The sequence below is a fragment of the Balaenoptera musculus genome, chromosome 6, assembly GCF_009873245.2.
Source record: "Balaenoptera musculus isolate JJ_BM4_2016_0621 chromosome 6, mBalMus1.pri.v3, whole genome shotgun sequence".
Taxonomy (NCBI): Eukaryota; Metazoa; Chordata; class Mammalia; order Artiodactyla; family Balaenopteridae; genus Balaenoptera; species Balaenoptera musculus.
Genome location: NC_045790.1, coordinates 48,356,128 through 48,378,333, shown reverse-complemented (window position 1 = coordinate 48,378,333; position 22,206 = coordinate 48,356,128). Strand labels below are relative to the sequence as shown.

At 38.4% G+C, this 22,206-nt stretch overlaps 1 protein-coding gene across 2 annotated transcripts in view; it reads left to right on the top strand.

Annotated features, from left to right (window-relative positions):
• Positions 1–22,206, top strand: part of ADAMTSL1 (ADAMTS like 1) — a 1,026,618-nt gene that overhangs the window by 703,228 nt on the left and 301,184 nt on the right. For both annotated transcript variants that reach the window (XM_036856350.1, XM_036856351.1), the window contains one exon: positions 5,538–5,664. In XM_036856350.1, the coding sequence (XP_036712245.1) occupies positions 5,538–5,664 (127 nt within the window). The remainder of the gene's footprint in view (positions 1–5,537; positions 5,665–22,206) is intronic.

Sequence of the window (22,206 nt, the reverse complement as noted above, 5' to 3'; positions counted from 1 at the left end):
GATGGCAGTCTAAGGTTGCCTATCTGTAGCCTACACTGGAATTATTAGTAAACCATTATGTTTGGTGCTATGTGTTTCAGTGATTCACCAACATTCATTGTACATCACAAATGCCAAAGGTTGTGCTAACCAGCAAAACAGAAAGAGTAATAAAACAGGGACTTTCAAATAGCCCATGATCTGCTGTGGAGACAGACATGTTAATAGATTAAACTCAGTATAAATTATACAGCTGTTTGAATTGAGTATATATAAAAGAAACCCCAAAATAATATTGGCGTAAGCACATAAAGGAGTTACTCTCTCACCAAAAAAAAAAAAACCCAAAAAAGGGTCAAGATGTAACCAGTCCAAGTGGGGTTCCAGAACCAGGCTCTTTCTCTCTCTCTGCTCTGCCATCCTTCCATTCTCAAGACTGTCTCATTTTTTAAGAAAGCCACTGGAGCCAACAGAAGGCAGGCAGGCAAAAGGGACCCTCCCCAACTAAGTCAGCTTCTTGTAAGCAGCCTTCCCAGGAGTCCCACATAACTCTCCCACTTTTATTTCACTAATTACAACTTGGTGACATAGCCAACGAGAAATGTATTCTTTTAACTGGATATATTGCCACCCTAAATAAAATTGGAGTTCTGTTACTGAGAAAAATAGGATAGATGGGTATTAGGTGGCAATTAGTACTCTCTGCTACATGGAATGATGAACAAAAGGCTGAGAAAGTATTGACCATTAAAGTACATAATTCTGGAATCTGAAAAAGGCTTTTTTGAGGAGGAGACACTTAATTGGGGATTTGAAGGATGAATAGGAGTTTGCCAAATAAAGAATTGGGAAAGAGCACTCCAGGCAGAAATAATATCACGTGCAAAGGCACAGAGGAGTCTGGCATTGCACCTGCCAACTAAGCCATTTCTGTATTTCTATTTATTTTTTCTCTATTGTTAATGATAGCTTTTTAACTGATAGTTTAACTGATTTTTAATTAATAGTTTTTCAAGTTCAACAGGTTGAGACATGTCAACAATGATTTTCCTGATATAACTGCAAATAATTTTCCACTTGGACCAAAATAAGAACATTTTATCTATAATTGAGTTAAAATATTTTGGCATTTTAAAAGGGAATTGATACAGAAAGAAAAGAAAACTATTGTGTCAGGGAGATATTTGTCTTTTCAATTCTGAAGTTAAACAAAGCTCAGTTAGAACTGACTTGGTTCATATCCTAGGGTCCATAAACCCACACTGGGAACACTAAGTTGGTGGTCTGGCCAAGTTAGCCTTAAAGTATGTCACCTTCTATTTAGCTATTCCTAATATGACTGTTACTTTGGATCTATGAAGCTGGATTATTCTTTTCTTAAAATGGCTTTGGAACCAAAAGAAATCTTTAGGATTAGAGAGAGATTTTCATGATTATCTCCTTTCTGGCTCCTTTAGAGACATCAGAGTCCATTAAAATTTTCCCAGAGAAAGTTAAATCCTTTGAAAAACCTGAAATTTCTTTAATTTAAGGAGTAAACCTACTCAGGTTTGAGATACCTGAGAGTATGAGTTCCCATGCCCACTGCCCTTCCACACAGCTGAGTATCTCATAAGATTAAGGTCATCTCTCTTCAACCCCAAACAAGAACAGTAGAGTCAATGGTTCTTTGAATACTGCCTAAGTTAAGATTGCCATATTTTCTCAAAGGATTCAACACTACTAAGGCAATCAGTTGCTTTAGTCTTCTGATATCTTTTTATTGAGATAGAATTGACATAATATTGTATTAGTTTTAGGTGTACAAAATAATGATTTTATATTTGTATATGTTGTAAAATGATCACCACAATAAGTCAAGTTAATATCCATCACCACACATAGTTACAGATCTTTTTTTCTTGTGATGAGAAATTTTAAGATCGACTTTCTTAACTTTCAAATGTACAATTCAGTATTATTAATTATAGTCACCATGCTGTACATTACATCACCATGATTTACTTATTTTGTACCTGGAAGTTTGTACCTTTTGACCACTTTCACCCATTTCACCCACCCTCAACCTCCACCTCTGGCAACCACCAATCTGTTCTCTGTATCTATGAGTTGTTTGTTTGTTTTTGGATACCACATATACATGAGGTTGTATGATATTTGTCTTTGTCTGACTTATTTCACTTAGCATAATGCCCTCAAGGTACATCCATATTGTTGCAAATAGCAGGATTTTCTTCTTTTTCAGAAAGGTAGATAGATAGATAGATAGGTAGGTAGGTAGGTAGGTAGGTAGGTAGGTAGATAGAGATTATCCATTCATCTGTCAACTGACACTTAGAATGTTTCTATGTCTTGGCTACTGTAAATAATGCTGTGATGAAAATAGGGGTGCAGATATCCTTTCAAGATAGTGATTTTGTTTCTTTTGGACAAATACTCAGAAATGAAATTGCTGGTTCATATGATAGTTCTATTTTTAATTTTTTGAGGAACCTCCATACTGTTTTCCATAGCGGCTGCACCAATTTACATTCCCACTAACAGTGTAGGAGGGTTCCCTTTTCACCACAACCTCACAAACACTTGTTATTTGTTGTGTTTTTGATAATAGTCATTCTGACAGGTGTGAGGTGATATCTCATTGTGCTTTTGATATGCATTTCCCTGATAATTAATGTTGTTGAGCATCTTTTTATGTGTCTGCTGGCCTCTGGATGTCTTCTTTGGAAAAATGTCTATTCAGGTCCTCTGCCTACTTTTTAATTGGGTTGTTTGGTTTATTTTCTCTTGAGTTGTATGAGTTCTTTATATCAATATATTTTGAATATTAACCCCTTATCAAATATATGATTTACAAGTATTTTCTCCCATTCGGTTGGTTGTCTTTTCATTTTGTTTCTTTGTCTCCTTTGCTGTACATAAAGATTTTAGTTAGATGTAGCCCACCCCCCTTGTTTATTTTTGCTTTTGTTGGCAAATCCAGTCTGATTTTTTTTTTTTGTTTTTTGCCAGCTTTGGTTTTTGCACACTTTCTAATTAGCTAGTATCTAGGCATGACTAAAAGATACAGTAAGCCTCACAGCAACACCTCCCTTTCATCTAGTTAAGTCTGACTCCTCATTCAGAATTCAGCTCGAAAGACTCTTCTTCAGGAAAATCTTCTCTGGCCCTTCTAAACAGATCTACCCATACTTTAAGCTCTCAGAGTACCCCATATCTGTGTTTTATAGCTTTCATCTAATTATCATTCTGCATGTGTGTGATGATTTGAGTAATATCTGCCTCCACCACTAGACTCTAAGTCCCATGAGGGTGGACCCATATGTACTAGAACTCACCGTTGGATTGCTCCTAGCAGAGTGCCTGGCTCATAACAGGACTTCAATCACTGTTGGATTCAATCACTGCATTTCACACTGTGCTTGGAATATAAGAATGAATGCAGAGTTGCTCAGCTCATGTGTGGGTTCATCTACAGATAAGAATTTTGAAAATAATTTCACTGCAGTTATAGAGAAGGACATCAAAGAAGCCAGCACATGCTGGGCTCTGCATGGACAAAGCTGACGTGAATTCTGAAGTGGCCTTACTGTAACTTCTGAACATATTGAGACCGATTGCAGCTTGACCACAGTGAACGCCCAGAGGTGGAACCAACCCCCCTTCACTCTCCACTTAAGATTTGGGCACTATGTTTTCCTGACATCTTTACATTTTAAAACAAGTACAGCTGCTGAAAGAGTTGTTGTTTTGTTATGTATTTTTAAAGATGCCTGTGTGCTTTTAGGGGAAAGGTACATGTTACCACATTTTAAAAATATAGCACATACATAACACAATAGTAAAACAGTTGTATTTTTCATACTTTTGCCTAAACATGTGTTTGCAATTATTAGTTGAAGGTGCACAAAATGAAAATCAAGCCTCAAAGAGAGTTCATGTTAACAACCTTTTGAAAGACAGGATGGATTGTGGGGACATTGTGAAGATAAGCCCCTTCAAATGTCACTACACTTCTCATTTTATTTTGTCAAAGACAGTAGTTGAAGTAGTTTGAGAGTAGAATAAGTCTTTTGATATTAGGTTTCACTAGAACTATAGAGGTACAACCTGATTTAGTTTGGATTTGCATTTTTTTTTAACTTGAACATTGGAAAGAAAAGATTAGGGATACAGATGAGTTTGCCCACATAATTGATGAAGGCTTGTGATTTTGTTAAGCCCGATTTGGATGAAGCACAAATGTTTTGTTAGATGTATTTAGAACTCGGCTACTTATTAGCTAAGTGACCTTGGCAAGCTTCATGACCTCCATGATTGTCTTGAGAATGAATGAGATGTGTGTCTTGTGCCTGGTATAGGACAGGGCCAGTCAATAGCAGGCACTCACTGTTGGCTACCTCTGCTGGCCTCTGTGTCAATCCTCTCTTCCACCACACACACGCATGCTAACCTTGTATTTGTCTGTTGCCTGATTCTGTGATTCTGTTTCTCTTTTCTTAGTTGAAGTGCTAGCTAGAAAAGGGAGTATTTTTAATTATCATTTAGCAAATATATTTTTTTTGGCTGTGCTTCATGGCATGTGGGATCTTATTTCCCAGACCAGGGATGCAACCCATGCCCCCTGCAGGGGAAGCATGGAGTCTTGACCATTGGACCACCAGGGCAGCCCCAGCAAATATTTGATGAAGTCCTACAATTTTCCAAGCACTGTTCTAGTTGCTTGGAATACATCAATGAATCCAAAATACAAAACCCCACCCTTATGCATCTTACATTCTAAGGAACATATAGAACATAGAGATTATTCATAAAATTTTTCCTGCTGCAGTTATCTCACAGTTGTATTTTTTGTGGTTTGGGTGAAGCATAATTATTGACATTGGGAATTATTTTTTTTTAGTTTTTTTTTTTTTTTTTTTTTTAGTTTTTATTCATTTATTTTTATTTTTGGTTGCGTTGAGTCTTCGTTTCTGTGTGAGGGCTTTCTCTAGTTGCGGCAAGTGGGGGCCACTCTTCATCGCGGTGCGCGAGCCTCTCGCTATCGCGGCCTCTCTTGTTGCGGAGCACAGGCTCCAGACGCGCAGGCTCAGTAATTGTGGCTCACGGGCCTAGTTTCTCTGCGGCAATGTGGGATCTACCCAAACCAGGGCTTGAACCCGTGTCCCCTGCATTGGCAGGCAGATTCTCAACCACTGTGCCACCAGGGAAGCCCGGGAATTATTTTTGAATTAAGGTTCCATTATGTTAATAGTTCAGGATCTTCCTCTCTCCCTCACCTTCTCCTCCTCCCTCCCTCCCTCCTTCCCCCCCCTCCCATCTTTCTTTCTCTTTGTATATTTCAGTATATTTGAACTATGAAAATGTCTTTATCCACGCTACAATTTTTCCTTCTTAGCCTGATTCAAATTCCAGCTGAATTCAGTCCCCTTCATGGGAAACATGTCTTAGCCTTCTCAAGGATGATAGGAGGATGATTTGGCGGTGATGGGGCTCACCATGGATCCCTCCATATCAGTAGGCGCCTGGTTGAATTGCACATCTCTCTCTCTTGTTAGATTGTTGGCTGCGATCACCAGCTGGGAAGCACCATCAAGGAAGATAACTGTGGCGTCTGCAACGGAGATGGGTCCACCTGCAGGCTGGTCCGAGGGCAATATAAATCCCAGCTCTCTGCAACCAAACGTAAGACACTCCAGAGATGGGGCAATTTCTGGGCCTTCTGATACTCCCTGGCTTAGCTCCCTGCAACTAGGGAATAACACCTCCATCAAAATGAAGACAAATATGAAAATACTGTGGGAGGAGATTCAGGTTCCTGTTTTGTGGATTAGTTTGGGTGAGACAAGTCAGGTCACCCACTGCAACCCCAAGCAAGAAACCTTTGCTTTTGAGGCACATTGGGAGGGAACTAGACTTGGATCTAGATACACTCTATGTGCAAGCGTGAGCTTTGCTGCCCAGTGTGAGGACAAACTGCATCCCGACCCCTAACTGAGACATAGTCTGGTGGAATAGCAGAGAGAGAGGGCAGATCAGAACTAATGCTCTCCTGCCACGGTGAAATCACATGGTCTTCATTTACAAAGTGACCTTTGATCAGTGCTGATCACAGGTTTCTCCAGAATTAATATTGGGCAGTGATTATGTGAAGCCATTTATTGACTGTTGTGCCCTAATCTCTCTATAGCAGCTGAATAAATGTGTGCCTGCTATACATGTACATGCCGGGAACTTTACATGATCATCTCATTTAATCCTTATAACAACCTTATAGCAAGGTACTGTTTATCCCCATGTTATGAATGAGATAACTGAGGCTTAGACAGATTATGTGACTTGCTCAGAGTTATACAACTATGAAGTATCAGAGCCAAGATGTCAGCCCAGAGTCTGATTCCAGAGCTTAAGCACTTATTTGTTCCTCTGGACTGTCCCAAACCCCGCTGACTGTTTCCATGGTGGGACATTTGTAAAGCAGTTACATGGATCAAGGCGAGGTACTTCAAGTATCTACCCAGCTGGGTCCTGCTAGGGTAGATGGTTTATGGTCTCAGGATACCTGACCCAACAACAGAGTCACCCAGGAATCCAGATCATTTTACCATACACGCTTCTCTGTGACAATCACCGTTCTAGGTGCTGCAGCAGATGCAGATAGAAATAAAACAACCCTTGTAGTCAAGGCCGTGCATTTTTTAGAATAATCTGACCTTGTTTGGCATAATGTCTCAATTTTGCCTTTATCCAGAATGCTCCAGTAGGTCCTTAATGAGGGCCTCTTTGAACATGTCTCCCCTGGCTTGGGAAATGAGAATGAATGTCTTTACTGACTGTGGTTTTGTCCTCTTTACTTGTTGACTAGCTGGAGGAAAACACTTGACATATGGGGGCTTTATGGCTTTAAATGGACTTGTAGGTCAAGAAGAAAAGGCACTGTTTGCTGGAGAACTATTCCGAGAAGTCAGGAAAAGGCAGCTCGCCAAAAGGATGAGGGTCTGGGGAAGAAGAGGAGGCAGGAAAAAAGACTAGGAACTTTTAAACACGTGAAACATCGGAGCTGCCAGCGTAGGGAACTCTCCCCATTCTACCACGCCTGCAGGCAGTAAAAAATGTGATTCTGAAGAAAAGGAAAAAAAAAAGACCCGAGCAGAGAGAATGATGAAGGGTGAGGTAAGTTAGACATTGATGTAGTACATTCAGGTGAGATTTTTTTTCCTGTGGTTATGCATTGGTAGCTTCCCCTATTAGATGACAAATTAAACAATTTCGAAGATGAAAACTAGAGAAGGATAGAGCCATAATTCTTCTGTAAATCTCTGAAGTCATGGCGGGATATTTGGGGAAAAAAAGTTACATTTAAAAGGTCACTATGTGATTTTTTTAAAGCGTAGAATCTATTAAAGCCCTATAATATTTATTTAAAAAAAATAAAAATGAAAGGTCACTTTTATAGAGCTCTTTAAGGAATACTGAAGAGTCGAGGTCATTCTAATCATTTGTGTCACATAATTGAGTCAGTGTTCATTATCTAGGAATCTAGGGACTTCTGTTAGGCACAAAAAGAGACGACTGGCATTCGTGCAGTGACTGCTGTATGGCAGCTCGTTGGGGCGTGTTTTCATGGTGAGATTCCTTCCTTTATTCCCTCTCGCGTCCCCTGCCTTGCTGTCCTCAGAAAAGCCCAATCACTCTGCTCAGATAGATATTCCTCTTACCCTCCTGTTTAAAGGGTGATCTGGGTCCTTTGGGGCCTGAATCACTGGAACAAAGGCGGAGAAGCTCTGAAAGAAAGAACTAAAGCAGACTGAGAGCCATAAGTCATCTCTAGGTCTGCAAATAGATACCTCAATGAAAAGTGCTCTATTCAAACCAACAGTGGGTAGATTACATAACACACAACCCGATGCTGATCCCTAATGACACAAGGCGATTGATTCCTTTACCTTAGCACCGACGATGCCTCATGACAAAATGATTTATATCAGTAAAGCCCAGCGTATGCATGCATCTCACCACAATCTATAGCAGATGCTGAACAGGATGCCTCACTTATGTTTTCTCCACCCCCAGAAGAACCTTCCACCCTGTATTTACAGACTGTGAGGTGACCCACAGGCAGGAAAGTTTAGGCTGCTCTGCGGGGCCCAGTGTCTGATCCAGGTGAGCGGCTTTCCACCCGTGCAGGCCTGGAGGAGTTCTGCCAGGTCTCTCCCCTGCTCTCCGCCAAAAAGCACTAGAAGCCAGCCACACGCTCTTTTCAAACTCCTTCTATTGATACTCCCCACATTGAACTCATTTTCTTCTGAACTTACATTCAAGTTTTTCCCTTATGTTATCAAGCCTCGAAGGAACAAAGAAAAAATAGGAGAGTGGAGAAAGACCATGGTGGAAAGTGCCAGAAGGAAAAGGAGAAGTAGGAGAAACTTAGCAAATGGCTGCCATTTGCTGGTGAATAAAAAAGAAGCCATCTTTGTATTAAAAGACATTATTATTGCCTAATAGAAATGCAGAAAACAGAACTAGAGCTGGACCTAGTCACTCTTGCCCCCCTTTTGAAGTAAAAGACTGTCCACTGATAGCGTTCAGCCTTTCCATTTCTCCTGGTCACTTTTTTCTACTTCCCCAACCCGATGAAAAAAAAGAATCAAATTTAGGTTGCATTGACTTACTTTTGATTTTTAAAATTAAAGACTCATTTTCTCACAGATGTTATTGGCTTGTACCATATTATGTATTCTCCAAGTATACTCAGAATATACGTAGACCCAGAGTCAGCCTATATGGTATCAATCTGATGTCTCCAGCTTTGCAAACTTCTCAAATGTAGCTGCATGTTTTGAAAATGCCTGGATATCCAAAATCTCTCTCTCTCTCCCTTGAGTGTCAAGGGCTAGATAAACTAATTTATATCAAGATAAAGTGAAGCTCCTAATACCTAGCTTTCCTTCTCAGACTGTGCTTATGCTGATTTATAATGGCTATGGGTAAACGTATTCCAGGTTTATCATTCTGGCTCAAAGATTCTGAGGTAAAGGCTGTTTATAATAAAACACATAACGTATGAATGCTTTTAAAGAAAGCACAAAACTCTAAAGAAATTTCCACCTTGCACCTGACCTCAGGCTATATTCACAAGCCACTCATTCATTTGTTCAACAACAAATATTTCTTGGGTACCTGCTATGTGCTGAGGAACTGTTTTAGGTGCTGGAAACACAGGAAAGAGCAAAACAGACAAAAATCCATTTTTCTTATGGGACTTTCATACTGGTGTTAGGGACAGACAAAAGGACGAAACAAATAAATAAAATATATATGTGTCATGGGGTGGTAGGAATCATGGGAAAAAGGAAAGGGGAGGAAAAGAACCAGAGATAGAGATGGGCTGCCAGCCAAAGCTGTTGGAGGGGATTGCAATTTTAAATAGGTTAGGAAGAAAAGACTCACTGATAAGATGGCATTTGAGCAAGGATCTGAGGGAGATACAGGTAGGGTACCATGCACAAGATAGCGGAAAGAAAATTCCAGGCAGAGAGATAAGCAAGTGCAAAGGTCCTGAGGTAGATGCATTCTTGACATTTTTCCTAAAGTGACTAAAGTAAAGTGAGTTTAAAGAAGACAAGAAGAAGTGATGAAAGTCAGAAGACTGTGAGGTGGGGTGAAGAATGGCACAGATACTGTACGATTTTGTAAGGATTTTGGCTTTTAGTCTGAATGAGGTGAGAAGTCACAGCAGAGGAATGACTTCATTTGATTCATTTTTTAAGAGTATCACTCTATATGCTCTGTTGAGAATAGACTATCGTGAGTCTAACTGTGGAAATAAGAAAAGCAGTCAAGAAGCCAGGCCAAGAATGAGGAAGATTTGGACCATGGTAGTGTATTCCATTCTGGGTATACTGCATTTCTTTGAGTCCAAGACATCATTGATTGAAAGGTGTGACATTATTTTATGCACCAATAAGAAAAAAAGCCTCCACTGAAATTAAGAAATTATGACACAATGCCTTCTAACCACTCAGGGATTTTACTTGGTAGTTATAATAAGATCTATTCGATTTTTTATTTTTTATTTTTTTAACATTGTTACTAGAGTATAATTGCTTTACAATGGTGTGTTAGTTTCTGCTTTATAACAAAGTGAATCAGCTATATGTATACATATATCCCCATATCTCCTCCCTCTTGCATCTCCCTCCCATCCTCCCTATCCCACCCCTCTAGGTAGACACAAGGCACCGAGCTGATCTCCCAATGCTATGGGACTGCTTCCCACTAGCTATCTATTTTACATTTGGTAGTGTATATATGTCCATGCCACTCTCTCACTTCATCCCAGCTTACCCTTCCCCCTCCCCCTGTCCTCAAGTCCATTCTCTGCATCTGCGTCTTTATTCCTGTCCTGCCCCTAGGTTCTTCAGAACTTTTTTTTTTTTAGGTTCCATATATATGTGTTAGCATACGGTATTTGTTTTTCTCTTTCTGACTGACTTCACTCTGTATGACAGACTCTAGGTCCATCCACCTCACTACAAATAACTCAATTTTCTTTCTTTTTATGGCTGAGTAATATTCCATTGTATATATGTGCCACAACTTCTTTATCCATTCATCTGTCGATGGACACTTAGGTTGCTTCCATATCCTGCCTATTGTAAATAGAGCTGCAATGAACATTGTGGTGCATGACTCTTTTTTAATTATGACTTTCTCAGGGTATATGCCCAGTAAGTGGTGCTGGGAAAACTGGACAGCTACATGTAAAAGAATGAAATTAGAACACTCCCTAACACCATACACAAAAATAAACTCAAAATGGATTAAAGACCTAAATGTAAGGCCAGCCACTATAAAACTCTTAGAGGAAAACACAGGCAGAACACTCTATGACATAAATCACAGCAAGATCCTTTCTGACCCACCTCCTAGAGAAATGGAAATAAAAACAAAAACAAACATATGGGACCAAGTGAAACTTAAAAGCTTTTGCACAGCAAAGGAAACCATCAACAAGATGAAAAGACAACCCTCAGAATGGGAGAAAATATTTGCAGACGAAGCAACTGACAAAGGATTAGCCTCCAAAATATACAAGCAGCTCATGCAGCTCAATATCAAAAAAACAAACAACCCAGTCCAAAAATGGGCAGAAGACCTAAATAGACATTTCTCGAAAGAAGATATACAGATTGCCAACAAACACATGAAAGGATGCTCAACATCACTAATCATTAGAGAAATGCAAATCGAAACTGCAATGAGGTATCACCTCACACCAGTCAGAATGGCCATCATCAAAAAAATCTACACACAATAAATGCTAAAGAGGGTGTGGAGAAAAGGGAACCCTCTTGCACTGTTGGTGGGAATGTAAATTGATACAGCCACTATGGAGAACAGTATGGAGGTTCCTTAAAAAACTAAAAATAGAACTACCATACGACCCAGCAATCCCACTACTGGGCATACACCCTGAGAAAACCATAATTCAAAAAGCATCATGTATCACAATGTTCATTGCAGCTCTGTTTACAATAGCCAGGACATGGAAGCAACCTAAGTGTCCATCAACAGATGAATGGATAAAGATGTGGCACATATATACAATGGAATATTACTCAGCCATAAAAAGAAATGAAACTGAGTTACTTGTAGTGAGGCGGATGGACCTAGAGTCTGTCATACAGAGTGAAGTCAGTCAGAAAGAGAAAAACAAATACCGTATGCTAACACATATATATGGAATCTAAAAAAAAAAAAAAGGTTCTGAAGAACCTAGGGGCAGGACAGGAATAAAGACGCAGATGCAGAGAATGGACTTGAGGACAGGGGGAGGGGGAAGGGTAAGCTGGGACGAAGTGAGAGAGTGGCATGGACATATATACACTACCAAATGTAAAATAGATAGCTAGTGGGAAGCAGCCACATAGCACAGGGAGATCAGCTCGGTGCTTTGTGACCACCTAGAGGGGTGGGGTAGGGAGGGTGGGAGGGAGACGCAAGCGGGAGGGGATATGGGGATATATGTATATGTACAGCTGATTCACTTTGTTATACAGCAGAAACTAACACACCATTGTAAAGCAATTATACTCCAATAAGGATATTAAAAAATATTAAATTAAGATATACAGTGAAAAAAAAAAAGAACTACCAAAAGGTCTATTTTAGATTTAGATTTTTTTTTCATATGTTACTCTTATGCATAGAGATAAGGAAAATAAAAGAAATGAATTAGTAACTTGATAAATGAAATTGAAATAAAAACTTTTCTTGAACTTCAACTTCTCTTTAATCATTTTTGGACTCAGTCTCCACACGTTATTGGGCTACTTGTGATACAGCATATTTAAAAGAGTCCACAAAAGAAATAAAATCCATTGGAACTGAGCTCTTTTTAAACAGCTTTATTGAGGTATAAACGGGCTATTTAAAGTATAAAGTTTGGTGAGTTTTCACATATACATACACCTGTGAAACCATAACCATGATCAAGATCATGAATACTCATCACCCCAAAAGTTTTCTCGTGCCCTTGTAATCCTTCCCTCCTGCTCCCTCCTGCCCCTCTCCTCTGTCAACCACTGATCTTCTTTCTGTCACTATAGATTAGGTTTCATTTTCTGGAATTTTATATAAATGGTATCTGTGGGGTCTGCATCCATGGATTCAACCAACTGTAAACATAATACTTTGGTTGGTTGAATCCATAGACCCTGCAGATACAAAGGACCAACTATGGGACTTGAGCATCCATGGATTTTGGTATCCACAGCAGGTCCTAGAACCAATCCACCTGTGCATACTGAGGGAAAACTCTATAGTCTTCTATCTGGCTTTTTTCATTCAGCATAGCTATTATGCGATTCGACATTTATTAACATTGTAGCACACATCAGTAGTTCATATTATTTTGGAATATATATACTGCTATGTAGTAATTCCATTGTATGGACGTACCACAGTTTGTTTATTCATTCACCTATTGATGGATATTTGGGTTGTTTCCACTTTGGGGCTCTTATAGATAAAGCTACTGTGAACATTTATGCAGATGTCTTTGTAGGGATATACACTTCCCTTTCTCTTGGGTAAATTTCTGGAAGTAGAGTGGCTAGATCATATGGTAGGTGTATGTTTAAGAAACTGCCAGGCTCGGGACTTCCCTGGCGGTCCAGTGGTTGAGACTTCGCCTTCCAATGCAGGGGGTGTGAGTTCGATCCCTGGTTAGGGAGCTAAGATCCTACATACCTCGCAGGCAAAAAACCAAAACATAAAACAGAAGCAGTACTGTAACAAATTCAGTAAAGACTTCAAAAATGAAATGGTCCACATAAAAATAAAAATTAAAAAAATCTTAAAAAAAAAAAAAAAAGAAACTGCCAGGCTGTTTTCCTGAGTATTTTACTATTTTGCATTTCCACCAGCAATATATGAAAGTTTCACTTGCTCTGCATTCTTCCCAGCACTTGATATTGTTAGTGTTTTTTATTTTAGCCATTTTTAATTGGTGAATAATGGCATCTCATCATTGTTTTCATTTTCATTTTCCTAATGGCTAATGATTTTGAACATCTTCTCAGGTTGTATTAGTTTCCAGTTGCTGCTGTAATAGATTAACACAAACTTAGTAGCTTAAGGCAGCACAATTGTTTTACAGTTCTGGAGAGTCAGAAGTCTAAAATGGGTCCTGCTGAACTAAAATCAAGGTGTTAGCAAGACTGTGTTTCTTCTGGAGGCTCTAGGGGAGAGTCCATTTTCTTTGATTTTCATTTTCCAGCTTCTGGAGGCTATCTGCATGCCTTGGCATCCTCAAAGCCAGCAACATAGCATCTTCAGGTCTTTCTATAACTGTAATTGCCTCTTCTGCCTCCCTCTTCCAGTTTAAAGAAGGCTTGTGGTTACATTGGGCCTACCCAGATAATCTAGGATACTCTTATTTATTTTAAGGTGAGCTGATTAGCAAGCTTAATTTCATCAGCAACCTTAATTCCCCCCTTCCATGTAACATAACATGTTCATAGGTTCTGGCGATTAGGATATGGACATCTTTGTCAGGAGGAGGGGCCGGGAATTATTCTGCTGGTCACATATGTGCTTATTTCCTCTTTGATATAGTGTTAATTTAAGTCATTTGCCAATTTTTAAAACAGGTTGTTTTGAATTTTGAGGGTTTACATGTTCTGAGCACTAGTCATTTCTTAGATATGTGACTTGAAAATATTTTCTCTCAGTAGGTACCTTCTTTTTTCAAAATTGCTAACATTATCTTTCACAAAGCAAAAGCTTTTAATTTTGATGGAGACCAGTTTACCATTTTTTCTTTCCATGGATTGCACCTTTAATGTCATGTCTAAGAACTCCTTGCCTAATCCCAGGTCACAAAGTTTTCTCCTGTGTCTTCTCCTAAAAGTGTTATAGTTTTATATTTTACCTTTAGATCTATGACCCATTTCCAGTTAATTTTTTTTTCTTTTTTTTGACTGCATTGTGTCTTCACTGCCGTGTGCAGGCTTCCTCTAGTTGCAAAGAACGGGGGCTACTCTTCATTGCAGTGCACGAGCTTCTCATCGCGGTGGCTTCTCTTGTTGCGGAGCACAGGCTCTAGGCGCGTGGGCTTCAGTAGTTGCAGCACGCGGTCTCAGTAGTTGCAGTGCACGGGCTCTAGAGCACAGGCTCAGTAGTTGTGATGCACAGGCTTAGCTGCTCCACGGCATGTGGGATCTTCCCAGACCAGGGCTTGAACCCGTGTCCCCTTCACTGGCAGGCAGATTCTTAACCACTGCACCACCAGAGACATCCCCAGTTAATTTTTATAAAAGGTATAAGTTTTATATCTAGGTTGAAATTTTTTTGTATAATGATGTCCCATTCTTTCAGCCATTTGTCAAAAAGATGATCTTTTCTCCCTTGAATTGCCTTTTAAACTATCAAAAGTTCATTGTCCATTTCTGTGTGCGTCTATTTCTGGACTCTCTATTCTGATCTATGTGTTGATCCCTTCACCAGTACCACATTGTCTTAATTACTGTAGCTTTAAAGTATGTCTTAAAATCAGGTAATTTGATTTTTCTAACTTTATTCTCCTTTTCAAAGTCATTTTAGCTATTCTATACTAATTCCTTTGACTTTCCATATAATCAGGTTGTCTATCTATCTATCTATACAAAAAAAATCTTGGTGAGATAGTTATTATAATTTTGTTAATTCTACAGGTTAACTTGGAGGGAATTTACATCTTTAATATGTTAAGATATTAACCTATGAGCACTTCATGTCTATCCATTTATTTAGGTCTTCTTTGTTTTCTTCATCAGCCTTTATTAGTTTCCAGCATATATTTTAGTTAGATTTATACCTCTTTCATTATTTTGCACCTGTTACAAATGGCGTCGTATTTTGCATTTCAGTTTCCAGTTATGTATTGCTAGTTTATTCTTGGCCATCTATTTTGCAAACTTGCTAAACTCACTTATTCTGAGAGTTTTTAAATTTTCTACGTAAACAGTCATTGTTTACAAATAAGGATGGTTTTACTTTCTCCTTTTCAATTTGTAAACTACTTATTTATTTATAACCTTACTGTACTGGCAAGGATATCTAATACGATGTTGAGCAGAAGTGGCAAGAGTAGATATTCTTACCTTATTGCCAATCTTAAAAGGGAAAACATTTAGTTTCTTAGCATTAAGTATGATGTTAGCTGTAGATTCTTTGTAGATGCTCTTTATCACCTTGAGGAAGTTCTCTTCTATTCCTAATTTGCTGAGCATTATTATCATGAATTAATGTTGAATTTTGTCAGATGCTTTTTCTGCCTCAATTGATATGATCATGTGAAAGTTCCTTAGAATTTTATTGTAATGGAGAACATTAAATGATTTTCAAATGAAGAACCAACCTTGCATTCCTGGGATATAAACTCTACTGGGTCATAGTGTATTATTCTTTATATAGATTAAAGGATTTGATTTGCCAGTAATTTTTTTTGGCTTTTTTACATCTGTGTTCATAAGAGAGAGTTGTCTATAGTGTCCTTGTTTTATACAATCTTTGTCTGGTTTTGGTATCAGCATGATGCTGACCTCATATCATGAGTTGGGAAGTGTGATCCCTTCTCTTCTGTTTAGTGGAAGAGAATATAGGATTGATGGTATTTCTTCTTTAAATGCTTAGCAGTATTCACCAGTGAAATTCTCTGGGCTTGGAGATTGTTTTTTCTACTTAACCTTTTCAACATATGAAATAGAATTACAGTAACTATTTTAATGTCTCTTCTATGTTTTAATTGATTGATTTTTCTTTTCAGGTATGAGGTGTATTTTGGGGAATTTCTTTGCATGCTGGGTAATTTTTGACCTGATTTCAGACATTGCAAATTCTACCTTCTTGGAGACTAGATATTTTTTTTATTCCTATAAATATTCCTGACTCTTGCTCTAGAAGCAGTTAAATTACTTGGAATCAGTTTGATCCTTTGGGGTCTTAAAATTTGGTAGACAGGACTAAGCCATGTTTGGATTAGTGGTAAATGTGCCCTGCTGCTGAGACAAGACCCTTCTAAGTACTCAGTGTCCCATGAATTATTAAGTTTTCCAGCCTAGATGCTGGATAAAATACTATTCCCAGTCCTATATGTGTGGGTTCTATTTTGTGCGGCCCTGTTTGTGTGGTTCTTTTCCTGGCCTCAGATTGGTTTTTCACATACATGTACTGATTAGTATGTTGATGCTGCTAGACACCTAAAGGGAATACTCTTAAACTTCCACAGTTGTCTCTGTGTCCTTCTGTCCTCTCTGGACACAGAGAGATAACCTGTCCTTCAAACTCTAGCCACTATGATCTCTGGACCTTTACCTTTGTCTCCTCAACTCAGGCAATCCCCTGGGCTCTATCCAAGTTCCCACTTCCATGGATGGCCTAGGAGGTCTTTCAAGGCAGAAGACTGAGGCAATGTTAGGGTTCATCTCATGTTTCCTGAATCTCAGGAATCACTGTCCTTCTTTGCTTTATATCCAGCATCTTAAAAGCCCACCTTTCATATAATTTTTTCTGACTTTTTGATTGTTTCGGGTAGGAGATTAAGCCTAGACCCTGTCCCTTCATCTTGACAGGAAGCAGAAGTCTTGATATTGGGTTCTTGATTCAGGTTTGCAATTATGTAGATGTAGCCTGCTTTGGGCTCCCACTTTGGGAACGTTGTTAAGCGCTTCTTTTATTTTTTTATTGAAGTATAGTTGATTTACAACGTTGTGCCGATCTCTGCAGTAGAGCAAAGTGACTCAGTTATACACATATATATAAAAAAACAATGTTACACACCTCTGATTCCTCCTCTCCCTACAACCGCCACAACCATTGGATTTCAAGAGATTAAATACTGTGTTGAACTATTGTCTTGGCATCTTCTTCCAAGCTGCTGACACCCATTTTGCACGTTTGATGTATTGCCTGTTTGGAGGTTGGCACCTCTGCAGGCAAAGAAAACGATGACAGGATCACTACCTCTGCGAGAGAGAATATAACTATTTATTGTGAGGCACATTCTGATTTTATATATGTAAAAACATGAAAGGTTGTTGCTCTCAAAATCGATTAAATATAGTATGTTGACTCTAGGGACAGTAGGACTTTCTAAGTGATTAGAGGTAAAGGTGAAGTCAAGGGTGATTCCACGGTTTTCGGCCTAGGGAACTGTAAGGATGAAGTTCCTCAACTGTAGAGGAGGCTGTACCTTGTTTGGCCTGTCCAGTATGCATCCTCCAGTGTGCAAGACTGATAAACAATGCGGTGGGGGATTTGAAGGACTCAAATTCTTAATTTCACATTAGTTTATTGGATATATTTTAAGAGTAATAAAGTTGTCATGAAGAGAAAAAATATACCATTCAAACCTCCTCAGGATTGACAGACTACATTTTTATTGAACTGTAGTTGATTTACAATGTTATGTTACTTTCTGGTGTACAGCAAAGTGATTCAGAGATAGATAGATAGATAGATATGCATACACATACACACACACATATATTCTTAGTTATATATACACATATATATATTTTTCAGATTATATATATAATATATATATATATACATATTCTTTTTCATATGCTTTTCCATTATGGCTTATTACAGGATATTTAATGTAGTTCCCTGTGCTACACAGTAGGACCTTGTTATTTATCGGTTTTATACATAGTAGTTTGTATCAGCTAATCCCAGACTCCTGATATATCCCTTCCCCACACCACCTTTCCCCTTTGTAACCATAAGTTTGTTTTCTACATCTGTGAGTCTGTTTCTGTTTTGTAAATAAGTTCATTTGTATCACATTTTAGATTCCACATATAAGAGATATCATATGGTATTTGTCTTTCTGTCTGACTTAACTTCACTTAGTGTGATAACCTCTCAGTCCATCCATGTTGCTGCAAATGGTATTATTTCCTTTTTTTATGGCTGAGTAGCATTCCACTGTGTGTGTGTGTGTGTGTGTGTGTGTGTGTGTGTGTGTGTGTGTGTGTGTGTGTATTCCACATCTTCTTTATCCATTCATCTGTCAATGGACATTTAAGTTGCTTCCATGGGCAAACTAATTTTATATGTACCCAACTGTATTAACAGTGGCTCTTTCAGGACTTCCCTGGTGTCACAGCGGTTAATAATCTGATTGCCAATGCAGGGCACATGGGTTCAAGCCCTGATCTGGGAAGATCCCACATGCCGCGGAGCAACTAAGCCCATGCGCCACAACTACTGAGCCTGCACTCTAGAGCCTGCAAGCCACAACTACTGCAGCCCACGCACCTAGAACCCATGCTCTGCAACAAGACAAGCCACCACAATGAGAAGCCCATGCACCACAAAGAAGACCCAATGCAGCCAAAAATAAATAAATAAATTTATTTTTTTTAAAGGCACTTTCATTTAAAAAATACTAATAAGATTAAGTATCAGCCTCATAGGCTTAGAGAGAAGAGTCTTTAAAAACATGAACTTACCAACAGATCTAAAAATAAGACAAACTCAGATACCAGAATACAAAATCCTGTCGTTTCAAAAATTATTATTGTCATTTTTCTCTGATACAGCAATAAATCACACTAATAAATCCACATATGACAAAACTAAAAACAAATCTAAGCAGAAGCAAGAAGAACTACAATCCTGCAGCCTGTGGAACAAAAACCACATTCACAGAAACATGGACAAGATGAAAAGGCAGAGGGCTATGTACCAGATGAAGGAACAAGATAAAACCCCAGAAAAACAACTAAATGAAGTGGAGATAGGCAACCTTCCAGAAAAAGAATTCAGAATAATGATAGTGAAGATGATCCAGGACCTCGGAAATAGAATGGAGGCAAAGATCAAGAAGATGAAAGAAATGTTTAACAAAGACCTAGAAGAATTAAACAACAAACAAACAGAGATGAACAAAAGAATAACTGAAATGAAAACTACACTAGAAGGAATCAATAGCAGAATAACTGAGGCAGAAGAACGGATAAGTGACCTGGAAGACAGAATGGTGGAATTCACTGCTGCGGAACAGAATAAAGAAAAAGAATGAATAGAAATGAAGACAGCCTAAGAGACCTCTGGGACAACATTAAACGCAACAACATTCGCATTATAGGGGTCCCAGAGGAGAAAAGAGAGAGAAAGGACCAGAGAAAATATTTGAAGAGATTATAGTCGAAAACTTCTCTAACATGGGAAAGGAAATAGAGCCACCCAAGTCCAGGAAGCGCAACAAGTCCCATACAGGATAAACCCAAGGAGAAACACGCCGAGACACATAGTAATCAAATTGGCAAAAATTAAAGACAAAGAAAAACTATTAAAAGCAGCAAGGGAAAAATGACAAATAACATACAAGGGAATTCCCATTAGGTTAACAGCTGATTTCTCAGCAGAAACTCTACAAGCCAGAGGGAGTGGCATGATATACTTAAAGTGATGAAAAGGAACAACCTACAACCAAGATTACTCTACCCAGCAAGGATCTCATTCAGATTCGATGGAGAAATCAAAAACTTTACAGACAAGCAAAAGCTAAGAGAATTCAGCACCACCAAACCAGCTCTACAACAAATGCTAAAGGAACTTCTCTAACTGGGAAACACAAGAGAAGAAAAGGACCTACAAAAACAAACCCAAAACAATTAAGAAAATGGTCAGAGGAACATACATATTGATAATTACCCTAAACATGAATGGATTAAATGCTCCAACCAAAAGAAACAGGCTTGCTGAATGGATACAAAAACAAGACGCATATATATGCTGTCTACAAGAGACCCACTTCAGACCTAGGGACACATTCAGACTGAAAGTGAGGGGATGGAAAAAGATATTCCATGCAAATGGAAATCAAAAGAAACCTGGAGTAGCAATACTCATATCAGTTAAAATAAACTTTAAAATAAAGAATGTTACAAGAGACAAGGAAGGACACTACCTAATGATCAAGGGATCAATCCAAGAAGAAGATATAACAATTATAAATATATATGCACCCAACATACGAACACCTCAATACATAAGGCAACTACTAACAGCTATAAAAGAGGAAATCAACAGTAACACAATAATAGTGGGGGACTTTAACACCTCACTAACACCAATGGACAGATCATCGAAAATGAAAATAAATAAGGAAACAGAAGTGTTAAATGACACAATAGACCAGATAGATTTAATTGTTTTTATAGGACATTCCATCCAAAAACAGCAGATTACACGTTCTTCTCAAGTACGCACAGAACATTCTCCAGGATAGATCACATCTGGGGTCACAAATCAAGCCTCAGTAAATTTAAGAAAATTGAAATCATATCAAGCATCTTTCTGACCACAACGCTATGAGACTAGAAATGAATTACCGGGAAAAACACGTAAAAAACACAAACACATGGAGGCTAAACAATACATTACTAAATAACCAAGAGATCACTGAAGAAATCAAAGAGGAAACCAAAAACTACCTAGAGACAAATGACAATGAAAACACGATGATCCAAAACCTATGGGATGCAGCAAAAGCAGTTCTAAGAGGGAAGTTTATAGCTATACAAGCCTACCTCAGGAAACCAGAAAAATCTCAAATAAACAATCTAACCTTACACCTAAAGAAACTAGAGAAAGAAGAACAAACAAAACCCAAAGTTAGTAGAAGGAAAGAAATCATCAAGATCAGAGCAGAAATAAAAGAAACAAAGAAAAGAATAGCAAAGATCAATAAAACTAAAAGCTGGTTCTTTGAGAAGATTAACAAAATTGATAAACCATTAGCCAGACTCATCAAGAAAAAGACGGAGAGGACTCAAATCAATAAAATTAGAAATGAAGAAGGAGAAGTTACAACAGACACCGCAGAAATACAGGACATCCTAAGAGACTACTACAAGCAATTCTATGCCAATAAATTGGACAACCTGGAAGAAATGGACAAATTCTTAGAAAGGTATAACCTTCCAAGACTGAACCAGAAAGAAATAGAAAATACGAACAGACCAATCACAAGCAATGAAATTGAAACTGTGATTAAAAATCTTCCAACAAACAAAAGTCCAGGACCAGATGGCTTCACAGGTGAATTCTATCAAACATTTAGAGAAGAGCTAACACCCATCCTTCTCAAACTCTTCCAAAAAATGGCAGAGGAAGGAACACTCCCAAACTTATTCTATGAGGCCACCATCACCCTGATACCAAAACCAGACAAAGATACTACAAAAAAAGAAAATCACAGAACAATATCACTCATGAATATAGATGCAAAACTCCTCAACAAAATACCAGCAAACACAATCCAACAACACATTAAAAGGATCATACACCATGACCAAGTGGGATTTATCCCAGGAATGCAAGGATTCTTCAATATACGTAAATCAATCAATGTGATACACCATATTAACAAACTGAAGTATAAAAACCGTATGATCATCTCAATAGATGCAGAAAAAGCTTTTGACAAAATTCAACACCCATTTATGATTAAAACTCTCCAGAAAGTGGGCCTAGAGGGAACCTACCTCAACATAATAAAGGCCATATATGACAAACCCACAGCAAACATCATTCTCAATAGTGAAAAACTGAAAGCATTTCCTCTAAGATCAGGAACAAGACAAGGATGTCCACTCTCACCACTATTATTCAACATAGTTTTAAAGTCCTAGCCACAGCAATCAGAGAAGAAACAGAAATAAAAGG